At 31.0% G+C, this 23,065-nt stretch overlaps 1 protein-coding gene across 10 annotated transcripts in view; it reads right to left on the bottom strand.

Moving 5' to 3' along the window:
- Positions 1 to 23,065, bottom strand: part of BIRC6 (baculoviral IAP repeat containing 6) — a 297,131-nt gene that overhangs the window by 94,959 nt on the left and 179,107 nt on the right. For 9 of the 10 annotated variants that reach the window (XR_012486168.1, XM_074288151.1, XM_074288146.1 and 6 more), the window contains 11 exons: positions 21,940 to 22,219; positions 21,460 to 21,716; positions 21,006 to 21,114; positions 18,098 to 18,319; positions 15,328 to 16,108; positions 14,032 to 14,175; positions 13,184 to 13,313; positions 8,552 to 8,683; positions 7,320 to 7,487; positions 5,829 to 6,002; positions 4,563 to 4,759 (listed from right to left, as the gene is read on the bottom strand). Coding sequence is in view for 9 of the 10 variants with exons in the window: in XM_074288151.1 (XP_074144252.1) it covers positions 4,563 to 4,759; positions 5,829 to 6,002; positions 7,320 to 7,487; positions 8,552 to 8,683; positions 13,184 to 13,313; positions 14,032 to 14,175; positions 15,328 to 16,108; positions 18,098 to 18,319; positions 21,006 to 21,114; positions 21,460 to 21,716; positions 21,940 to 22,219 (2,594 nt within the window). In the remaining variant the exon portion in view is untranslated. The remainder of the gene's footprint in view (positions 1 to 4,562; positions 4,760 to 5,828; positions 6,003 to 7,319; positions 7,488 to 8,551; positions 8,684 to 13,183; positions 13,314 to 14,031; positions 14,176 to 15,327; positions 16,109 to 18,097; positions 18,320 to 21,005; positions 21,115 to 21,459; positions 21,717 to 21,939; positions 22,220 to 23,065) is intronic. The other variant, XM_074288148.1, reaches the window with a different exon arrangement.

The following is a 23,065-nucleotide window of genomic DNA, read 5'->3' as shown; positions in this document are numbered from 1 at the left end:
CAGGAGAAACTGATCTCAAATCTGATCTCAGACATTTAACACTAACTTCAGGGCTTTGTGATCTTCAGCAAATCACTTAATCCTAACAGCCTCAAGAAAAAAAAAAAAAAAGTATATGCAAGCCTCAAAAAACCTCAAAAGAAAAATACAACTTGAACACATGTTTAACAAGAATTCCCACACAAATTTTGTTTTTAAAAAATTATTTTAAAAATCAAATGAGAATAATAAAAGGGAAAAAAATCAAAAGAGAAGAACTATAGAATAAAACAGCTAGAAAAAATAGTATAGAGAGTAATTCCTTGAAAATGAGAATTGACCAAATAAAAATTAAAAGTCTATGAGACAAGAAGAAATAAGAAAAGCTAAAAATGTTAATTTCTAGTATATATAAAAGTGGAAGAGTCTGAGTAAATAAACACTGCAATATTGTCAGTATATAACCTAGAAACCATATAAAAATTAGAAATGCACCCTACATAAAAGAAACCCAAGAAGTGAGAATTAAGATTTATCAAAATATAAATCCAAAATTAATAATTATCTATTCAAATTAATGACTTCAAATCACAAGTCAATTTGGGGCATTTTCAAATTATTTTATTTAAAATGCAATTTCCTTTAGCAACAAAGATATTTATGAAATATATAAGTACTGATGAATAACAAATTCTCAAATTACAAAGGGTTGATAGTCCAAAATCTGCCTAAAGAAAATGAAATATAATTTTTCCAGATTTAGGGCTGCAAGGAATTTCAAAGGTCATCCAGTTGAACACATTTATCATTATGACGAGCAATAACATAGTATTTTTAAGTTGTGGAAAGCCCTTTATGTATGTAGGTTCAGAAATTTTACAAAGTATCAAACCCAGGTCCACTGAAATCAAGTGTTTTGCTTATGGTCAGAAAAATAATAGCAGAGTAAGTCTTAATGCTTGTTGATGAACTATAAACAAAATTGTTTCCAAATATATATATATATATATATATATATATATATATATATATATATATGTATATATATATATATATATATATATATATATATTAGTCCATTTGAACCTCGTGATAACAATGTGAGATAGTATATCTTTACAAATGAGTATGTGAGGCTCAAAGAAGTTAAATTATTAGCCCATGGACATAAAAAATAATTAAGAAATGTTTTGATCTTGAATATCATTGAAATTACAAAATGATATAATAAAAAGATTGTTGGTAATTGAGAAGTAAACTTTTAGGTAATTTAAAGATTGCACACATGGTGGTACTATTTCTTATATATATTTTCAAGTAAATCGTTAGTGTTTACCACTGAACTAAATGCATCATCATAACTTTTCTCCTATAAAGACTACCAGCAATTTTTAGCTTAAAAAGTAATGAAAAGACCAAAATGGGAAGTAAAGAAGGCAAAAAAAATGAAAAACTGATTCTGTATTAATTAGTGATGAGGAACCCCAAAACTCTGAAAAATCCTTAAAGGAGAAAACATTCTTGGACTCTGCCTCAGGGAAGGGACTCCACCCTAAGCACAAACAGTTTCATCTTTGTTATCTGACTCAGTACAGAAACCCATAGAATTCAATTAAAATTCTAACTCTGGCAGAAACCCAGCCAGGAGCCAACTTGGGACTCCATCCACTACCCCTTTTAGCTAATCTCTCATTATAAAAGAGCCAAGCTGGAGCCCTCTCTTTGCAAAGGTCCCAAATATGGTATGCCCAGGATCTCTGCCCAGTGGAATCCTGCTTCCAGTGGCCTATAATCTCTACCTTCAACTTTACTAACTAGATTTTATTTCCAAAACCCCATAATAAACCTCTTATTAATCTAGGTTTTCAGGTCTGTAAATTCCTTTACATGGGACTCCTGGGCCACTACAAGACCTCATTTAACTCTGTATCCTTGCACTGAATCCAAAGGGCTTGCAGGAGAGCTCTATTTGACTCCCTGTACCCCCGAACTTGCCACTAAACCTCAATTAAATCTAATTTCATTTAGGTACCTGGACATAAAATTCTTAAAATCAAAGGCAGAAACGTTAAATGTATCCTTTTAAAATCATAAAGCAATAAAAATTATATGAAAACTAAATTTAAAAATTTAACTAAATGTGCACCAAAAAAAAAAATCATGCAATCAATTAATTCCATTAAAGAAAATTATGATAATGAGACAACATATCAATAAGTATGGGATACAGCCAAAGCAATATTTAGGAGAAAATATATTTCTCTAAATTGTTATATCAACAAAGTAGAGAGAGAGTGAGCAGATACATGAATTTGGCATGCAACTAAAAAAAAAAAAAAAACTAGAAAAAGAACAAATTAAAAACCCCCTAATGAGCACCAAATTGGGAAGCTCAAAAATCAAAGGTGAGATTGATAAAACTGAAAGTTACAAAACTATTGAGCCAAAAAATAAAACTAGGACTTCGTTTTATGAAAAAACTAGTAAGATAGATAAGCTATTGGTTAAAAAAAGAAGAAAACCAAATATCCAGTGTCAGAATAAAATAAATAATTAAAGCAATCATGCTTTAATCAATCAGAGATGATTTTGTCTAATGATATGCCAAAAATCTAACAATCTCAGGGAAACTGACATTTTATTATAGAAATATAAATTTACTAAATTAACAAAACAAGAAATAGAATACCTAAATAACTCCATCTTAGAAAAAGAATTCATGAACTTTTGTAATAAAAAATTCCTGGGACCAGATAGGTTTACAAGTGAATTATGCCAAACATTTAAAGAACAATTAACTCCAATACTATGTAAACTATTGAAAAAATAGATGAAGAAATCCTACGAAATTCCTTTTATGACACAAATATGGTCTAAACATAACTAAAACAGAAAGAGATAAAACTGAAGAAAAAAAGTTTACAACATTTTCCCTAATAAATATCAATGCAAAAATTCAAAACAAAATATTAACAAGGCAATGACATTCATATATCAAATCGAACACTACTTTAGTAAGAGGGGAGAAGAAAAGGGAAAAATGGGGAACTCAAAAATCTTACAAAGCTGAATAAAATTTGTCTTGACCTATAACTGGGGGAAAAATATACTATTTAATTTTTTTTGAAAAAACAAAAAACTATCATTTTTTTGCATTTTTTAAAAAATGTCAGACAGTTTAAGAAAAAATTTACTACTTTTTTTCCAGGAAATTTTGTTAAACACCATTCAACTGATACTCTTCCAACACTTAAAAAAAAGTTTTAATAAACATATGCACAAATAAGGAATAATTTGCTTTGTCATTGTCATCTCAAAGGGCAAAGGGATGTTTTCTTTTTTTGTTTTAAATTTTCCTCTTAATAGTATTATGATTACATATATAACCAACATGTGTTAATTATATATAATCTATATTATATATAAAAATGATAATATAATATATAATTACATGCAAACATAGTCTTCACCACACATTGTTTTACTATTTTAGGTTCTAAATTTTTCTCCCTCACCAAGATAACAAGAAATCTGCTAGAGGTTATTCATGTACAATCATACTAATCATATTTCCACCTTAATCATATTGTGAAAGAAAAATTAGAACAAAAGGAAAAAAACCATGAGAAAGACCAAAAAACAAAAAAAAACAAAAACAAAAAAAAACCCAACCCTGAAAATAGTATGTTTCAAACTACTTTCAGACTTCACAGTTCAACTGAATGTGGAACATTTTCCATCACCAATCTTTTGGAATTGTCTTGGATCACTGCATTGCTGAAAAGAGCTAAATCATTTCCAATTCTTCTTCTTATAATATTGTTATTACTATACACAACATTCTCCTGGTTCTGCTCAGGAGAAGTCCTGAGCTCTGTGTAAGTTTTTACAGATTTTTCTGAAATGTATCTGCTTATCATTTCTTATAACAATCTCACATTCCATAAGGGATGGCCATCCCTTAATTTCTAAGTCCTTGCACTACAAACAGAGGTACTTTCAATATTTTTGAAACATAAGGTCTTTCCCCTTTTTTTGATCTCTTTGGTATACAGATCTGGTAGTGCTATTGTTGAATCAAAAGGCATGTACAGCTTCATATCCCTTCGGGTATAGTAGGGCAAGGCTATTTTTAATTTGTTCTAGAATAGAAGCCCTATAAAAAGATGGTCAAATCCAACCCTACAAAATCCTCAGTGTAACTAACAACTCAAGAGACTGGCTGAAGGTATATAAGGGTATTTTTTTCTATATCATATAGGAATATTAAAATAAATAAGTGAAATGGAGTAGAATAAAGGGCTGATGTTAGTGTCATGAAAAACTGAGGTCAACTCCTGCTGCTTCTACATACTAGAAATGTTGGCTACAGTCAACTGTCCAGGAGTCTAAGTTATAAACTGGTGTTAATGTGTACTAATGAAGCAAACTTCCATCCCTAAGGTTTCCCAAAATGAAGAATGAGACTTCACAGTACACATGACAATATGTTTTAAGGAAAATTTTTACACAAAACAGCAATGGAAATGTAAGACAAAAACAACTTATGGTAGTATTACACATAAATAATGAATTCAACTTACTTGCTGAATTACGTCTGGATATAGCATGGGCAATCTTTCTGCAATAAGAGCCAATCCACCCATTCCTGCAAAAACTTGCAATGGTGACTGAATTGGACAGGTTTCAAGAAAAGATTCATCCAAAACTGCTTCCATACATTCGTCATTTGAAGTGATCATTTCATCTTCTGGACAGCTCCCAAGTAAATCAACATGATCTTTAAATGATACGAAAAAAAGAAAAATATAAAAGAAAGAAATAGCATGACTGTATTTACCATATTATTTCATTTAAGAAACCATCTGAGGCCATCTCACTTATATAAAAAGCATAATCGAATGAAAACAATGTAATATTTTCTTCAGTATAAACATACATGAGAAAAAACTACAAAAGTTTTTTAGGCTTTTTCAAGTAATTTGAGGACTATGAATGAAGATAAAAATATTATTAGTTGCATATTCTATCAGTCTAGCTAAAGTATGTATGTGTCCCATTAAGATGAGTGAACAAATAAAACCTAGAAATTATCTCAAAAGGTGAATCATAAACACAGAAGATATATCACCTGAATTTCCAATTATCAGCTTCTTTATTTTTTGACCCTTACAAAAATTATTCTGAAGTAGGAAATACAAATTTGAATTAATAATTATAACAAAGATATCAAAAAAATATGGAACAAAACAACCAACCGTAACAGTAGTCAGTAAAGAAATACTACAATCACTTAAATAAAAACTTCACTTTATGATTTGTCTGTACTCAAAAAATAAATTTGTCTTAGTCCCTATATATGTATATATGTATATATATACTAGAAATTTGGGCATTGAATTTACTACATTTTGCCATTAAGAGCAAAAATCTGGCAAACGATTTATTTATATTTCAGATTCTCACCTGAAAACAGAAGATGTTAATACCTGCTATAGTCTCATAGAACTACTGAATAAATTAATGCAATGTCTATAAAAATACCACAAGTTTCTTTTATTATAGTAGAGGGATTCTTTATAAAATTTCTTTCAATTTTAAATTAATTTAAAAAGCAATATAAATATTTGTCTTAATTATCCAACACCATAGCCCAGGAAAATATTTATTGCTATTTCCCCATAACTACTGATGGAAGAAGTACAAAGAAATAAAGTTGATTTTTTTTTAAAAGCATAGTTTGAATTATATGTCAGTGCTCCTGAAGCAAACTAATTGAAATTTAATTGAAATTCCCCCCTCCCCCAAATAACAGATTCTAAATACACCTAAAACAATCACATACATACCTTTCTCAGTATGGAGTCTTTTAAATGAATCTGTTTTTGAAAGACTTGGGTCTGAGATAACTTTAGAGCCCAATTTAACAGTCAAATCAATTGAACGATATCCTTGAGGGAGCTTCCGGTCATATAGAAGAGTTAAAAGCTGGGCAAGGGTCATCTCAGCAGGCAGTGGTTGGCCTAAGAACAATGTAACCAAGACACTTTCATGCAAAAGTTAGCAAGATATTTTGGTTACAATTGTTTAATTAAACATACTAAATAGCATGGTGGTAAAGACATCTAAAAATTCCTAAATCATAACTTTAGAACACAAATAATCCAACAATTAACAGTCCTTAAAGGGAAGTGATCGGAAAATTATTTTTTATAGGCCTCCCAAAACTTACTAAATTTTAAGTTTAGGAAACAGGAGAGGCCACTAAAATAGCTTAAGTTATCCTCCAAATTTGGGTGATCATTTACTTCAAATGTTAAAGGTGAAAATATTTCTAAACTAGGATCAGTGCTGCTGATATCAACTGTAGGTTCTTTGTTGGGTTTAGTATCTAGTCAAACTCTTAAGTAGAAAGGCTAAGAATTTCTTCCCCAAGATAACACACAAAAATTCTTCCCAATCATTGCTTTCTTTGCTGTCACAGACCTCAACATTGCTGCTAATCTCAATATTAACAGAGCTAAATTTACAAAAAGAAGTCAAGTACCACTTAAAATTTGCCAGACTTTGGCATTGAGAGCACAGAGAAAGTCTACTACACTGTTAAAGACTGAAAGAAAGCAGGCTAAAATCAAGGTAATATAAATGCATCTTAAGAAAGATAGAAAACACGTTGAACATCCTCAATTTGCAGAGCAAAGTGAGAAGTCAGGTCCTCATCTTAGAGTGAATGGGAAGGCTTGAGATGAGATAGAGTTCAAAAACTTTGGGGCAAAATAAGAGAAAATCAATTAAGGACAACTGAAAAGACTGTATACCTGCAAATTCATGACAATTTGGCAATCAGCATGATTTTATGTCTTTCTCTGGTTTGGTTTAGCAAGCACATTAATAGCACCAAAGAAGGTAGATTAAAAGGGGTAAGGATTGAAGTTTGGTAAGAAAGGAATGGTGAAAGGACAAAGTGACAAGGGATTACTGAATGAAAGTTAGTCTTGAGTTGAATTAGGTAATTATAAAATCAAATTTAATGAGAAGGATATTAAATCAAAATAGTAGTAATGCTCTGAGGCAGTACTAAGGGGTGGAAACATTGATGGTCTCGATAGAGATGAAAAACATTTTAGGACAAGTGAGACATTGTAAGAATTAAAATCAATTTCTCTTATAAATAATGATATGCATTATATACAAATTCTATCTATAAATTGGAGGCCAAAATATATTGTGAATTCATATAATCTCTTTATATCTATCTTTATATATCTTTATATCTCTTTAGCTAGAGCTAAAAATAAAATAAAATAATTGTTTAGATATTCTATCATTCTAGAAATTACCTGGTAAATGTTTGTGGTATAGGTGAAAAACAGGAACAGTAATGGTTTTGCTGGAAGACTCAGATCCTGCTGAAGAGCTACCTACTTTATCTGGCATTGTTCTTCCTCTTCTGGAAGGGGGACGAGGTGGTGTGGATGACACAGCTCGTTTAGACTGGGATTTCAAGCCTAAGGAAAAAAACGAAATTATAAATCTTCAATTGTCATAGAAATTGTTTGATAAGAAAAAATGATTTAATGACAGAAAAGAAAAAGAAATGTCATACTAATCTAGCATTATATTCCTTGAAGGAATTAATTATGGACACTTGAGAAGATATAAATACATTTAGGTATATTTATACATGTGTAGGCAAATTAGCTAGTGCAGTAACATTTAATGAAAAATAAAAGTGGTGGCCCTGTGCTGGTCAATATTAAGGAGCTGATGATGATAATGAGTCTTGAAGCAAATCTGGCTTTCAGCATTCGACACAATTTTAGCAACAAAAACAAAAAACAATTTTAGTGGAGATTTTATGTATATATACATACACATATATATATAACTATATGTGTATGTATATATATATAATTGCCAACATGTGGTATCCATTACACCTTATAACCAAATAACAGATGGGCAAATTAGACTAGAAAGGAGAAAAAAAATGCAAAGAAGTAAAAGAAATCAAAGGAAGAGCACAAAGACCAGCTAGAGTGAGATAAAATTATAAATCCTCAATTTATATAACAATATGCAATATTAAGAGTATGTACTTTATAATGATTTCTAATTTACAAAGCTACAAAGACTTCATTTGAACATTTTACCTTGTGAGACGATTATAATATCCTAAATTGTAACTAACCCATATTCTAGCTAATCTTTCTACCACTAAGAATTTAACATTAGATTAACCATTGATCATATGACTAATCAAGTTGCTCCAATAAATACCTGTACTTGAGAACCTTAGAAGGAAAAACTCCATCTTTATGCAAGTAAACAATTCAGTTAGACTTTGCCTTGCTTAAGAGACTATGGTAATTTTAATCATAAATCTATAGAACTAGGGGTTTAACACATATACCCACCCCTTTAGCATGCAGTTATCAATGAATCTATCCAAGTTCTTCTTGAAAATATATAAGTTTTTGGAAGCTACAAGTTTACTGATACATTTTATTTATAAAAATATTTATGAAAGTTAAAATGAAATTGAGATGGAAAAATAAAAATAAAAACATACCAGAGGCAACAACAACACTATAATTGTCTTGAAAACCATTCTCTGCCTTAACTTTTTCTTTCTCTTCATGGTTTTTCTTTTCTTTGTCATCTTTCTGTTCATTAATTAGTTTAGCAGTGATACTTGGGGTGTCTGCAGAAGAGTACATAATTTATTTAAAACACATTTCTTATTAAAAATACAGGCTAGGAAGCATTAAACAATACTGTAAAGACAAAGAACTCTGAAACACTTGGGAACTATGGTCAACACAATGAAATAAAACACAATTCCAAAGAATTCATGAAGAAACAAGTTATCCAACTCCAGACATAGAAATGATATCTATATATAGATGTATATATAGATGTATATATATCATTCTATATCTGATATATAATCAAGAATATATATATATATATTTTGAAATTTTTTTTAAAGATATGGTTGATGGAGGATTTATTTTGTTTGATTATACATATCTGTGGCTGGTTTTGTTTTGTTTGTTTGCTTGGTAAGGAAAGGTGAATTCAGAGCTGAAAATAAAATTTAATTTAAAATAAGTCAAATCTCTCCAAGTTATCTCTCCGAAAAGTTAATATGCCCCCTTGTAAAACAGAAGAATTCAAGAACTGAGTATTTTTGTAGAAAGTATATCTGCATGTGCAAAGTACTTAGATCAGATGTCTAAGGACTCTTTAAAACTCTAGATTCAATCATCCTACAACAAAAATATATAGACAAACTAATAAGATTTGAAAACCACATAATATATAAATAACTACACTCAACTCTAAGATGTACACTGAACCAATAAGATTCAGAATAAATGAAGTTATATTTTTCTTTGACAAACAAGACAAAAGAGCATTATTAACAAGTTGTAAGCAGAGGCTGTATTATTATGAGACCTTAGAGTCTTCTTTAAATTTTACTTAGATTTTTCTTTAAATGTAGATTTCATCAGTTCTAAAGGTAAAAATATAACTAAAGAGAAAAACAGATTTGAAGACAACAGATTCACTATAAATATATATATATATATATATATATATATATATATATATATATATATATATATTAAAAAGTGTGTGTGTGTGCGCTAGATACAAAGATAATTTCATACCTTTTTTCATACTAAAAAAAAAAAAAAATCTTACACTTGAATATTAACTCTTATGTGACACTAGATACCAATAACCTGGTGATTAAAAATGCCTAAAACAGAGTAAAGGGGAAACCTCTATAAATTTTTAAATTGTTGGTTTTTAAAAAGTTTAGAATATAATTAGATTATACCATTGGGCTGATTGTCTAAGGAAATTAAATACTAAGGCAAAAGTTCAATACATATATTAAAGTATTTACGGCAGCATTCTATATAGTGGGTAAGTACTAAAAAGAAAATGGATATACCACTGATTGGGAAAATGGATGGATATGTTGTTTTATATATAATATCATGGAATACTATTGTGCAGTAAGAAAGAATGAATAAGAAGAATTAGAATAGGACAAAGTGAAACAAAGCCAAAATAAGCAGAACTAAGGTAACAAAGTTCTTATGTGCAAGAACAATGGAATAAGTTAAAGTCTCATTAACAAAAACAAAAGAAAACAAAACAAAATTAACAAATAACCCAAGGAAAATGTGAGTAAAGACAAGTAAACATGTTTCTCAGATGAAAGTGGAAATTACTAGGAGAAAAAAATATTCAAAATATGTATAATAAGCAGTCTCATAATGTTTATGTGTTGCATATTTAAGCTTCTACAACATAGAGCATTATCTTGTGGCAGAAAGAGGACTTAGTTTTGAGTTCTACTTTAGGACTTTCTTCCTGGGCCAATTTGTAACTTTTGTTGACCCAATTTTCTATTTCTATAAAAGGGAAGACATTGGAATTATATTATCTATAAAATAAAGTTCCATTTAGCTCTAAATCCTATCATCATTTGAAAAGAGTCAAAATTAGATCCTGACTTTGATCAGGATGGAATCAAGAATGACAAAGGTAAGGGATGAAAGGAATGTAAGAATTCACTTTTATTTTATCTTTAGACACAAAATGAACTACCACAACAAAAGGAAAATAATTTAATTAGCAAAATCACAAAAACACTTTATGCATACAAGTTTGTGAAGTTACCCATACAATCGAATCAAAGATCCTACGCGCTTCAATATCAAAGCAAAAACTCACAGATAAAAATGAGTCCAAATTTTGTTGATATAAACAAGAATACATAAATAATACTGAATATGACACATCTTGAAGACAATTCAAAAACTGTAGATGTCAGCCTAATGTTTTTTCAGTTTAAAAGAGAAAATACCAAGAAACTGTATAAACTTGGATTAACTCAAATTTGTGATGTTCAAAGACAGAACTCTATAATAATAATAACTGGCAATCCTATTATCTACAACATAAATAGGTCAAGCAAAAACCCTCGTTAAAACAAATGTGCTTTTTGATGATTATGTGCATGTCCATTTCCTTTTACCTGAATCTTCACTACCTTAACAAGGGAAGTCTAATCTAATCTAATTCTGTGCAACTGAATGGTAGTGAAGAGTTTGGGGAAAGGATGATTGGATACAAACTATATACACAAAGTCATGAAGTACCATGATACAGATAAACAGATCACAGATAAAGAACTTAGGTAATAGCTAAAATCAGCTGCAGGAGAAAAAGCTGGGATTAGAACCCAGTTCCACTTATTTCAGAATAGCACTTTCTCTATTGTCTTTATTTTCTATTCTCTCACTAATTAATTAAAAGAAGAGTTTCAATAAACTGATCTCTGGAAATATAGTTATCTCAATTCCACTAAGTTGCTAATTTATTAATCATTTTATGGTTCCAAAGCTATAATTTTTAAAATATATTCCACTTCCTTTACATGAAAAGCAAAATTTTTGTGCTATATTCTAAATAAGGATTAACAAAGAATAGCTCCACATTATATTAAATCACAACTATGTTTGAAGGTACAAAGTTTCAATTTTTCTAACATAAGTAACCATTGAAGATCTTTTTTTCATTTTTCTTTTTCATCAGACTCATGATTATAGTTTTATGGACAGGAAAGCTTCTAAGTGAGGAAACCCTGCAATCTCTCTACAACTTACCATCATAAAGAATTGCTATGTACATTAATAGTATTAAGAACCATTGAAACCTGGATAAAGTTTTTATTTTTTCCACGCAACATTTGATAAGCTTCATAACTATAAAAATTGAATTAAAAAATTTTGTAACCAAGGCCAAAACAGAACATACATATGAAGTGATTTATCAAAAATTAAGCTATAATGAGGAACATTTTTTGAGTCAAATTAATTTTTTTCCTCTTAGGCTAAAAGTATTCTGATTTTTTTTTTTTTTGGAGTAACTAAATATAAGTAGAAATTGCCCATATGTGTAAGCACAAAACATACTATTGTAAACTTCCTATATAATTAATGCATCTTATTTATTTGTAAATAATGCTGTTCCATATGTACTCTAATACTTCAAAATTTCTGAAATATCCTGAAATAAATGCTATAATGAAGTAACATTTTCTCTGCATAAAGTTTTTTAAAAAATGTTTATTTTCTTTATTTGTCAGTACTGTCTTAGGCAAATTATCACCACAGCATTTCACGATAATGTTTTTAGAATGGTGTGATTAAAGGATATTTGTAATTAATATTCATATATGCATTAGAGGCAGCTACACCTGGAGAGGAGTTAAGCTGCCAAGTCTGGAATCAAATGTAAGATCAAATCTGGCTTCAGACACTTACTAGCTGTGTGACCTTCAGAAAGAAACTTTAATCTCTGCCTCAGTTTCTTTAGTTCAAAATGGGAATAATAATAACAACAACAAAAATATTTATACCTATCATGCAGGGTTATGAGCATCAAATTAATTTTTTTTTAAAGCACTTAGTATAGTACCTACCACTATACTAGATAGAGGAGCTATATATTCATTACCTTTTGTTCCACTATACCCCACCTTATTATTCCCCTTTGCAGGAAAACCTATAGTTGTGTAGGAAACTTCTAATTACGAAATTCCTCAATGGCCTCTGCTTTGCAAATTTCAAAGCATTTAGAAGCACTAAGAAATTAAACTCAATGACAAAAATTCATTTAAAAATTATTTTTGGAAGACTTAAACCCAGATATTCCTAATACTGAAGTCAACTCTCTATTCATTGTTTCCCATATAGTAATTTTTAAAAGAAATAGAAATAATTTTTTTTAATATGGAAAAGTTTAATATGCTCAAAAGAAGATGGATAACATTGAATGAGAACTTTAAATAGATGGATCTTAAATGCTTGCTTTTTATTTATATATTTAAAGAAAATGGATAGAACTTCAAAGACAATTTAATCCAACTAGTCCCTAAATAACAATGTATCCATTATCTCTATCCACTTAACAATATAAATTTAAAATCCCATGAAAGATGCCATACTTAAGTGAATCAGCAAGCATTTATGTACTACTTTCTGTGGAATGCACTATTTTAGACAGTGGAGGTAAAAACAAAAATGAAATAGTCCCTAAAAAGTGCCTCTATTATGAAATCAAACACCAAGGCAACGTGCAGCAAATATAAGGAAAAATCTCTTTAAGACAGACCAACCTGAAACTCTATCAAGAACTTCTGCTAAGGTTGTTGAAATAGGCAGATGAAGAGTACGAAACTTGTGTCCTGCTCCATACATTGGGTGCTGGATCACATGGCTAGTAGCATTTATTCTTCCTTTGTATAACTGAAAATTAAATGAAAAGATTGAGCTTACATTCTGTTTTGCAGACAGAATTTTAAAGCCCATAAGTTAAAAAACACAAAAACTGATCAAAATAGTTTTAAAAGAATGATAATTTTGTTTCCTTATTTTATTGAAATTATCTGGGAAATTCCCTCAAATACTCTAAAATGACTACAAACTAACACTGTGTATCTTTTTAAACATCCATACAGCAATATCCATACAGTGAGAAAAAATATTTCAAAATAAAATTTTTGGCAATTGATATAATTTTTAAATCTTTTTAGTATTAAAACTATCCCAAATTGTAAAGCACATATATGAAAAAAAAAAAAAAAAAAGGGAAAAAATCATAACAAGAGTTATCAAGACATTATTTATTCACTATTAGATATTTACGTATATATCAGCTATTACTAGAAAAGCAGTTCTTGGCAAAATCTTGTAATTAGTATATCTCAGGAGAGGGCCCTAATGGTCATGAGGGCTGAGATGAGAGGAGATAGTAGACTCAGGATAAAATACAATACACCTGTTGGAGGACTATAAGAAATACTATAAAATAATCAGTATGTGGGCTCTAAGGATGATGTCCACGCTAGATTATGTTTTTTTTTCTCCTTGTAGCAGATCCAGATGATATTCATGGCACATAAAATTCGCTAGTTTAATAAATAGATTACTTTTAATTCAGGTAAAGCAAAGAAAATATACTCACTGGGCATGGTGACTGAAGAAACATTGTCACTTTCTCATCCTCTAGCATCAACTGCAAAAAGAGGCGCCGTATAAAGCCTGAAATGTTTCCAGATGTTGGAAGGTTTCCTCGTTGAGGGGATGATTGGAAAAGTTCACAAAGAACCTAGAAAGGCAAGACATTTAAAATTGATAATGTGACTTATTAAATCCCTAGATTTGTTTTTCCTTAGAAATTATAACAGAAAAACTTTTCAATACTTAATAATAAATTAAATGGAGGTGAAGTAAAGACACTTTGGGGAATGCAGAGAAGCCTGGATTTAAAGTCAGAGGACTTAATGTTCAGTCCCAGCTATGCCATTACTATAGTAAGACCCTGAACAAATCATTTAACTTGGATTTCAGAGGCTTTATCTCTAAAATGAGAATAAATCAGGTGTTAAGTCCCAGACAACTGATTGCTTTGTTGTAAGCATAGATCTATACAATCAAATTGCAATACCACAAATTAATTTTAGCAACTTTTTTATATCCTAGAAAGGATGGGAGAATATAGGATAAGATAATGAGGAGCACTTATTTTTTCAAAAGATGAATCCCATGCTATGTCAATTATGAGCAACTGCCTTCATGATTCTGCACTATTAGACTAAAATTCTGTGATGTTCAAACTGTTCTAAATGTCAGTTTTACAATAAAAAAAGTAAAACTCATTAGCAATGGATATAGCAAAACAAACAAACAAAAAACTTTAAATTTATGAAGAAATTTATCTAAAAAAATAAAAACAAATAAACAAAAGACATCCCTTAACGCCATGATGGTACAAATCCCAATCTACCTCATAACCTCTCACATATATTGCAATAGCCTCCATTTCACCCTTTTCCTAAGGGACAGATCAGTCAATATCACTTCTCTAATTAGTAAGTTCCCAAGGCTCCATATTGTCTCTAGGATCAAATACTAGCTTTTCTATCCAGCTTTACTGTTTAGTTCTCTTATCTTTTTTCAGATTGATAATACATTGCTCCCCTTAACTTCTAGTAATATTCCAAGCACAATGTCTTTCTAGTAGTCTCAGTAAACACTGATTTTCCCCCCATTTTTTATGCTTATCCTTTTATACAGGTTGTTTCACATATGTAAATTTCAGACCCCCTTTTTTCTGTTACGCCTCTTAGAAGTCTTACGTCTTTCAAAGTTCACCTCTAGTGTCACCAAAAAGAAATTCTGATCTACATTAAGTGCTTTCACTTCCTCTCTATACTCCCCAACAAGTTCAACTGAAGTAGATCTGATATTATCTTCTTACCTGAGCCATTAGTCTCTGGTTGTTAGGATGACAAGAAATGCACTGTAAAAAGAATGCCACTGTGGCATTCTCAATTGCAGTTCTTTGCTGGGTAGTTAATCCTGTCCCAGAAGCTGAGGAGAGTAAGTTAGACCTTGCACTAGTTTGTGGCATCCCAGAACTGTGTCCTCCTGAAGTGGCACCAGAATGACATAGTAAGAACAGAAGGGCTGTCCATAAAGGGTTGACTTCAGAACCACCAAGCCAATCTTTCATAATGTGGCTACTGCCAACTTCTGTCAAGAACCTGAGAACAGGTGCCACCAGATCTGCTGTAATGGGCATCTTATTAAAGTGCTGGGGAACATGATGTCTTCTGAGTTTATCCTGGGTGATATCCACTGATGGAGAAGTGCAATCAGAGCTAGAAATATGGTTAAAACAAAAACTAGCCAAGCTCCTTACAAGAAGTGAGGGCAATCCTGAGTCTAATAATTGTTTGATAGCCTCTGGAGACTGAGAGGATGCAGCAAGAGTTGCCAGGTGAGACTCATTTAGTTCAAGAGGTGCTTGTGCATTTTTGGAATCATCTGTTAAAGATGAACTGAGATCCTGTTTTTTACTATCATCAGTCATTGAAAGTCTGTGGTGACACTGTATTGGAGGAGGAGTAATTCCCATCCAGGCCATAAGCAAGGAAAAATAATTTGGGTGTATATGACACATTGAACAAAGAAGACTGTCAACAGCTTTCTTCAAAACCATGTTGCAAGGAAGAGACATAGACCAATTAAAAAGTGACCTAGAAAAGCCAAACAAAATTTCACATGTTAATTTTTATTTTTAAAAAAGAGCACACTTCTATTCTAAAACAATTTTTTCCCAAAATGAAATTTACCTAAAGAAAAATGACATTATTATACAGTTCACTTGAACTATAGATGCTTTCAAAAGAAAAAAAATGTAAAGATTTATACCTTTTGTCCTCATCTTAATTTATAGGACAATCACTCAATATCTATGATATACCTACTAAATCTCTACAATAAAATGGCAAAATGTAAAAACAAAAATAAAAGCTAAAATGCAAAATGAAAGCACTAATCACTACATGTAATTCAAAGATGGTAGTGAAAACTGGTTAGTATCATTGTTGTGGCAATTTTAAAAGGAGATGTTTAACTTTACTAAGCCCAAGAAATAAATAAAAAGCTCAGCTGTTGCTACCATTAAAGAAAGCTACACAAAGTGTAATGGAGATTAACTGAAGATCCAAGTTGGAATGATGGGAATCCTTTGCAAGAGTAATCACATACTGATCACAAGTATCCTCTATCGATGTATTCTGATGGAAGTGGAAATCTTCAACATAAAGAAAAACCAACTCACTTCCAGTTGATCAATGATGGACAGAGGTAGCTACACCCAGAGAAGAAACACTGGGAAGTGAATGTAAATTGTTAGCACTAATATCTGTCTGCCCAGGTTACAGTTTATTGTGCAACAAGAAAATGATATTCACACACATGTATTGTATCTAGACTATATTGTAACACATGTAAAATGTATGGGATTGTGCCAAAATGTTTGTGGCAGCTCTTTTTGTTGTAGCTAGAAACTGGAAGATGAATGGATGTCCATCAGTTGGAGAATGGTTGGGTAAATTGTGGTATATGAAGGTTATGGAATATTATTGCTCTGTAAGAAATGACCAGCAGGAGGAATACAGAGAGGCTTGGAGAGACTTAAATCAACTGATGCTGAGTGAAATGAGCAGAACCAGAAGATCACTGTACACTTCAACAACAATACTGTATGAGGATGTATTCTGATGGAAGTGGAAATCTTCAACATAAAGAAGATCCAACTCACTTCCAGTTGATCAATGATGGACAGAGGTAGCTACACCCAGAGAAGAAACACTGGGAAGTGAATGTAAATTGTTAGCACTAATATCTGTCTGCCCAGGTTGCATGTACCTTCGGATTCTAATGTTTATTGTGCAACAAGAAAATGATATTCACACACATGTATTGTACCTAGACTATATTGTAACACATGTAAAATGTACGGGATTGCCTGTCATCGGGGGGAGGGAATAGAGGGAGGGGGAGATAATTTGGAAAAATGAATACAAGGGATAATATTATAAATATATATATATATATATAATAAAAAATTAAAAAAAAAAAAAAAAAAAAGAAGAGGCATAAATGGAACTGAGAAGAAAATAAAGCAAATACAACTAAAAAAAATAAATAAATAAAAATAAAAAGTATGGGATTGCCTGTCATCGGGGGGAGGGAATGGAGGGAGGGGGGGATAATTTGGAAAATTGAATACAAGGGATAATATTATAAAATATATATATATATAATAAAAAAATTATTAATTTAAAAAAAAAAAAAACAAGTATCCTCTATCAAAATATCCACCTCTAATTTAAAAAGCTAGAAAAATTAACTTGTCTATATTTTCAAACATATAAGAAATATAATTTAAATATCACAAGTTTTGCAAAGATCTCATATAAGTTTTTTTTGATTTTTAATGAGTTGAAATAGCAAATAACAGCATGTGTCAATAATTCATCCTCGTCAAAACAAGATAAATAAATTAAAGTAGTTAAAGAAAAACCAGTACTTCTTAGGATTATCACTGATGTACATCCAAGATAGTTTATAACATATTCATCTATTTAAATATACAATGAGAATTGTAAAGCACATTTCAGCAGATGCAGAAATTTATATTAGAATTATGAAAACAATATTCCATATGCAGTACTTACTCAAAGAGCTCTCTGTTCAGCAGCGCTGGTAAATCATACTCCACAAGTAGCTCATAGCTATGCCATAAGATTGCTGCCACACAGTGCAAATGAGAGGGAGATGGCATCAAAAGACCATACTCTCTTGTTGATGTGCTGGGACAGACATAGCTCATCCTTCCACTTCTTTTCATAGAGGCTACTCTTGCAGAATCACTGACCCACTTCAACAAAGCCTGAATTCTTCAAGGAAGAAGCACAAAGAACTGTTATGAAGAAACATAGCCTCACATAATTTATTTTCCTAGCATACTGCAATACAAAACTATTTAAAATGTTGAATCCTTTTAGAAGGAATGCTCATTTCTACATGTAGAATTATGACATTTTCATTGATTTTTTTTAAAATATGGGGCACATTCAAAGGGTTAAAAAAAATGAAATGAGCATTCCTTAACCGAATTAAAAGACACTTTTTGGAATACTACATGTAAAAATTTCATTTCAATGACATAATCTTCAATTACTGTCAAATCAAAATTATAAACATTTTGTACTCACTAATTAGTTAAAATCTAAAATATTACCTACCTTGATAAAAAATCATGGCATTATAAACTATTCTGATACCTCACTGGAACTTAGATTCTGAGTAAGAAACAACTTTGTAAAATTAAGAGCTATCCAAAAATACAACAAATTTTTTACTTTTAAAAACATTTAACCTCTCACTGCAAGGGTTTGAAAGAGGTTTTATTCGGATATAGAAGGGACAAGCTCCATTCTTGACATTTAATGATTTTACACTGCAGCTTGTATGTTCATGAGCAAATAATTTGTAAAAATATGTACACTATATGACGAGAAGAATTTATAAAACTACAATACTATATACATCTTGAAATAAAATATCAAACAACTGACGGGATCAGATTTTTAATTTTCTAAAACAAGCTACTTTTCCAGAAAATAATTTGTGACATTCTTCTGTGAAAGATGCTACCAAATGGAATTGTCAATGATAAGAAGAAAAGAGTACTGATCAAAAAATTGGAAAAGCTGGACTGTGAGAGAAAAGAACATTTGCAGACAACATAGATTAAATGACTAAACAATGATGTGTCTTTTTTTTTTTTAATATAACACAGTCCTTCTATTCCTTCAGATCTGATATGTTACAGTCATCACTAAGTCTCTAATATCCCAAACTCCAATAACCTCATCAATGGCATGCTATCTACATAAAACTCTGTATTCTCCTACATTACAAACCTAACCTCATGTCACCTCTTGCTGGGATTATTATAAAAGGTTCCTAATTGGTCTCTCTAGTTCCAGGCTTTCCTCTCAATCTATCCTCCACACAAATGCAAAATTCCTAAAGATGACCATGTCACTTCTCATCTTTAGAAGCGAATGAAATCACTCCTTAGATTCAATAGTTTCCTACTACTTTTAGGAATAAAATGCAAACTCCTATGTCTGGGATATCATAATAAACTCACAGCAGCACTCACATTTCTTTCCAGGAAGATCTCACACAACTCCTCAATTACTTTTCTTCTATCTTGTGGAACCCTAAAATCCTTCTATCTCCAAGCCAAGTGCTCCTTCAAAACAGCAGAAAATGATTCTGCTAGGCTGTTCTGGTGGTTGGTGCACTTTTTAAAGAAAAATTACCTTCTAGTTATTTTGAAAATGTTTTATATTTGAGAAGGATTATAATGTAGGAGATAAGAAACTGACTCTTAAGCCAAGAAGACCTGTATACAAAAAATACAACATCTGAAACATACACTTAATGGTTCAAAGTAATTCTCTATCTCTTTTAATGAGGCAAATGGGTTAGGTGACTTGCCCAAGGTCTCACAGATAGCAGATGTTAAATGTAGGAAGCTGAATTGAACTAAGGCCCTCCTATCTCCAGGGCTGTATGCTCTATATACTGTAAGATTTCACCGCCCCCAAAGTAATTCTCAACAACACTGATATAGTAGAAAAATTATAAAGGAAATTTCCATAAAATCACAGGTCTTAACCAAACCAAGATAGCAAAAAGAAAAAAAACAAAACAAAACACACAAACCTACCACCACACCCTGAACATTGATTGCACTCCTCCCCATTCCCTTTTGCAAAATCTAGGAAAAGCATAAATATTGGCAGAGACTATTTCATTCTTATATTTGCTTGGCTATTATGCAGTACACATACTCAAAAAATTTTTCTTTCAGAAGGATAAAGTCAATACAAAAGGCAATACAAAAAAAAAATAAAATTTAAGCACTTCTGTACAAAACACAATTGCAAACATAGAATCAAATTTAAAATGTAGGTAACATAGTTCTCTACAATCAAAAGCTCAATAATTTATTGAACAGATACAAATCCAGCAGACAATAAGGAAGGATGGCTAAGCAAAATAAGCAAAGAAAACAATACATATTATAGGGCAGACCAGAATCAAGGAGAATGGAAAAGGTAAGTGATTTATGCGATGTCTTCAAGGTTAGACATAAGAGTAGGAAACTGTTGGTAATTAATATGATGGTAATAGTAATAATAACCTCCCAAACTGTTCTCTAAATTGCTATTACTAATTAATAATGAAACTAACCAGTAGAACATAGTCAAGTGGAGGATAAAGCATAAGCATGTATTCAGTCACAATGAACAATGTTTGTGTTGATATCATATTATACAATTTTGGAAGGGATATAAATCTTTCCTGAGATTCACTCTGTCTTCCTGAGTCTACAAATAAAGATAAATGAAAATAAGAAAATATCAGTCTCTATATATTTCATGCTTCACATACGATATGTGAAGTGGGACTAGACCTAGTTTTATTGACCATTACCAATCCTTTTCCCCTGATACTATACTATCTTTCTTTTACATAGAAAATAAGAAATTTAAATTATTTTACCTATCTTTTGTCCCGGGATCTTGAGTGGTTCCAAGCTGGTAAAGAATGTCTATTGTAGAATCAGAAGATAAACCATTAAGTCTTCCAAACAGTAAAGGGCTATTCAAATCTTACCACATGAAGAAAAAAGGGGGAAAAAAAAAAAGAAAAAAAGGCAATCTCAGAATTGAATTTTCTTAGAGCAAATTCAAAGGGTGAGGGTGGGAGGAATACACACATATTTTGCTATTTGAAGTAAGTTGAAATTTTCATGTGTTTTATTTCTTAATCGAAACACTTTTAAATATCTAGGGAAGCTATTTCAAAAGTTATATAATATATAATATATATAATATAATATATAATATAATACATAAGAAAGACATTAGTAAAGAATTAAAAAGGAACTCAAAGACCTATCATTTTCATTTTCATTTTAACACGAGAAAAAAAATGGATAAAGCAAAATACTCACCTGTAGGGTCACTTCCTGATGCTGCACAATTTCTCAGGAGAATATCTATTAGCTTTAATCCAATTTTAGTGGATTGCAGGCCTATTTTAACAAGCACAGCTTCGATGTTAGGTGAATGCATACCACAGTATGGTGACATTAGTAAGGCTGCACATGTCTGGAGAAGATTAGCAGTGGGTGCAGCTGCACTTGCCATCATTCCTTCCAGATCACTTATGTGAGTAAGGCAGTGATGCAATAACCGTAACCAACCAATACTGAAACATAAAAAACACAAAACTGCTAGAATGACAAATATTAAAATATTACCTCACGTTGTTTCAGTGGTAATAAACAAGGATTTTTTTTAAATATAGAATACAAAAAAAAAAAAAAAAAAAATCTGCCACCAATCATTTTACCTAATTTTTGTGAATCATTTAAGAAACAGTTGAAAAGTCAGATTTAAAATGCTTTATTTCAAATTGTGTTGAAAAATACCTTGTTTTGGACACCTGATCTTCAGATGGAAGAAAAGGATTGTTAACTGTTGCTGATGATGTATTTCCAAATGCTGTGAGGCCTAGTAATTTAATCTGAGAAAGACCCAAAGTGCTGGCATCTCGTGGGCGGTGTAGTCTAAGACAAACAGCAGAGGCTACTTCTGGCTTAACAAGCTGGATTTTTATGTAGGTGAGACCACTGGTAACCACAGGGGAGGACAAAGGTAGCATATTAACCCCGTCTGCACTCACTTCAACAGATACTGAAGAAGGGCAAGCTATAATTAAAGGAAATAACATGCAAGTTATTGAAAAATTACTACTCTATACCACAAGAGAAACATGCTTTTAATCAAACTTATTCTATACAAAAAACAAATTTGTTGTTTTAATTCACTTTTTCCCACTGATATCCATTATGGTTTCATAGCTGTTTCAGTTTTGATCTAAGATACAACTTATAACTAAGAATTCTAAATATTCAATCTAAAGAATATTCTAAGTTACAGTATATGAGTGTAATGGACTATTATTGCTCTGTAAAAAATGGTGAGCAGGCTAATGTCAAAAAAAACCTAGAATGACTTGCCTGAACCAAGCTAAGTGAAATCAGCAGAACCAAGAGAACATCATATGCAATAACAAGATTATGTTATGATCTGTGATGGACTTGGCTCTCTTAAACAATGAAGAGACTCAAAGCAATTTCAATAGAATTGTGATGGCAAGAGTCATTCGTATCTAGAAAGAGACATATAGAGACTGAATGTGGATCAAAGCATAGCATTTTCATTTTCTTCTTCGTGTTTCTTTTCCTAGCTTTCTTTTTTTGTCTTTTTTTTTTCCAGTTATCAATCTGATTTTTTTATACAGCATGATGAATATGGAAATACATTTGGAAGAACTATACATATGTAACCTATTTTTAAATTGCTTGCTGTCTATAGGAGGGGTTGAAGAGGAGGAAGAAAAATTTTGGAACACAAGATTTTGCAAAGGTGAATGTTAAATCTATCTTTGTATGTATTTAGAAAATTAAAGAGCTGTTAAAAATAACAAATAAATGAATTTTTTAAAATAGAAATTAAAAAAAAAAAAGATTATTTAGATTTCAACCCACCGCT

This window comes from Sminthopsis crassicaudata, chromosome 2, assembly GCF_048593235.1.
Source record: "Sminthopsis crassicaudata isolate SCR6 chromosome 2, ASM4859323v1, whole genome shotgun sequence".
NCBI lineage: Eukaryota > Metazoa > Chordata > Mammalia > Dasyuromorphia > Dasyuridae > Sminthopsis > Sminthopsis crassicaudata.
The sequence above is the reverse complement of the archived record's forward strand: the minus strand, read 5'-3'. Positions and strand labels throughout refer to the sequence as shown.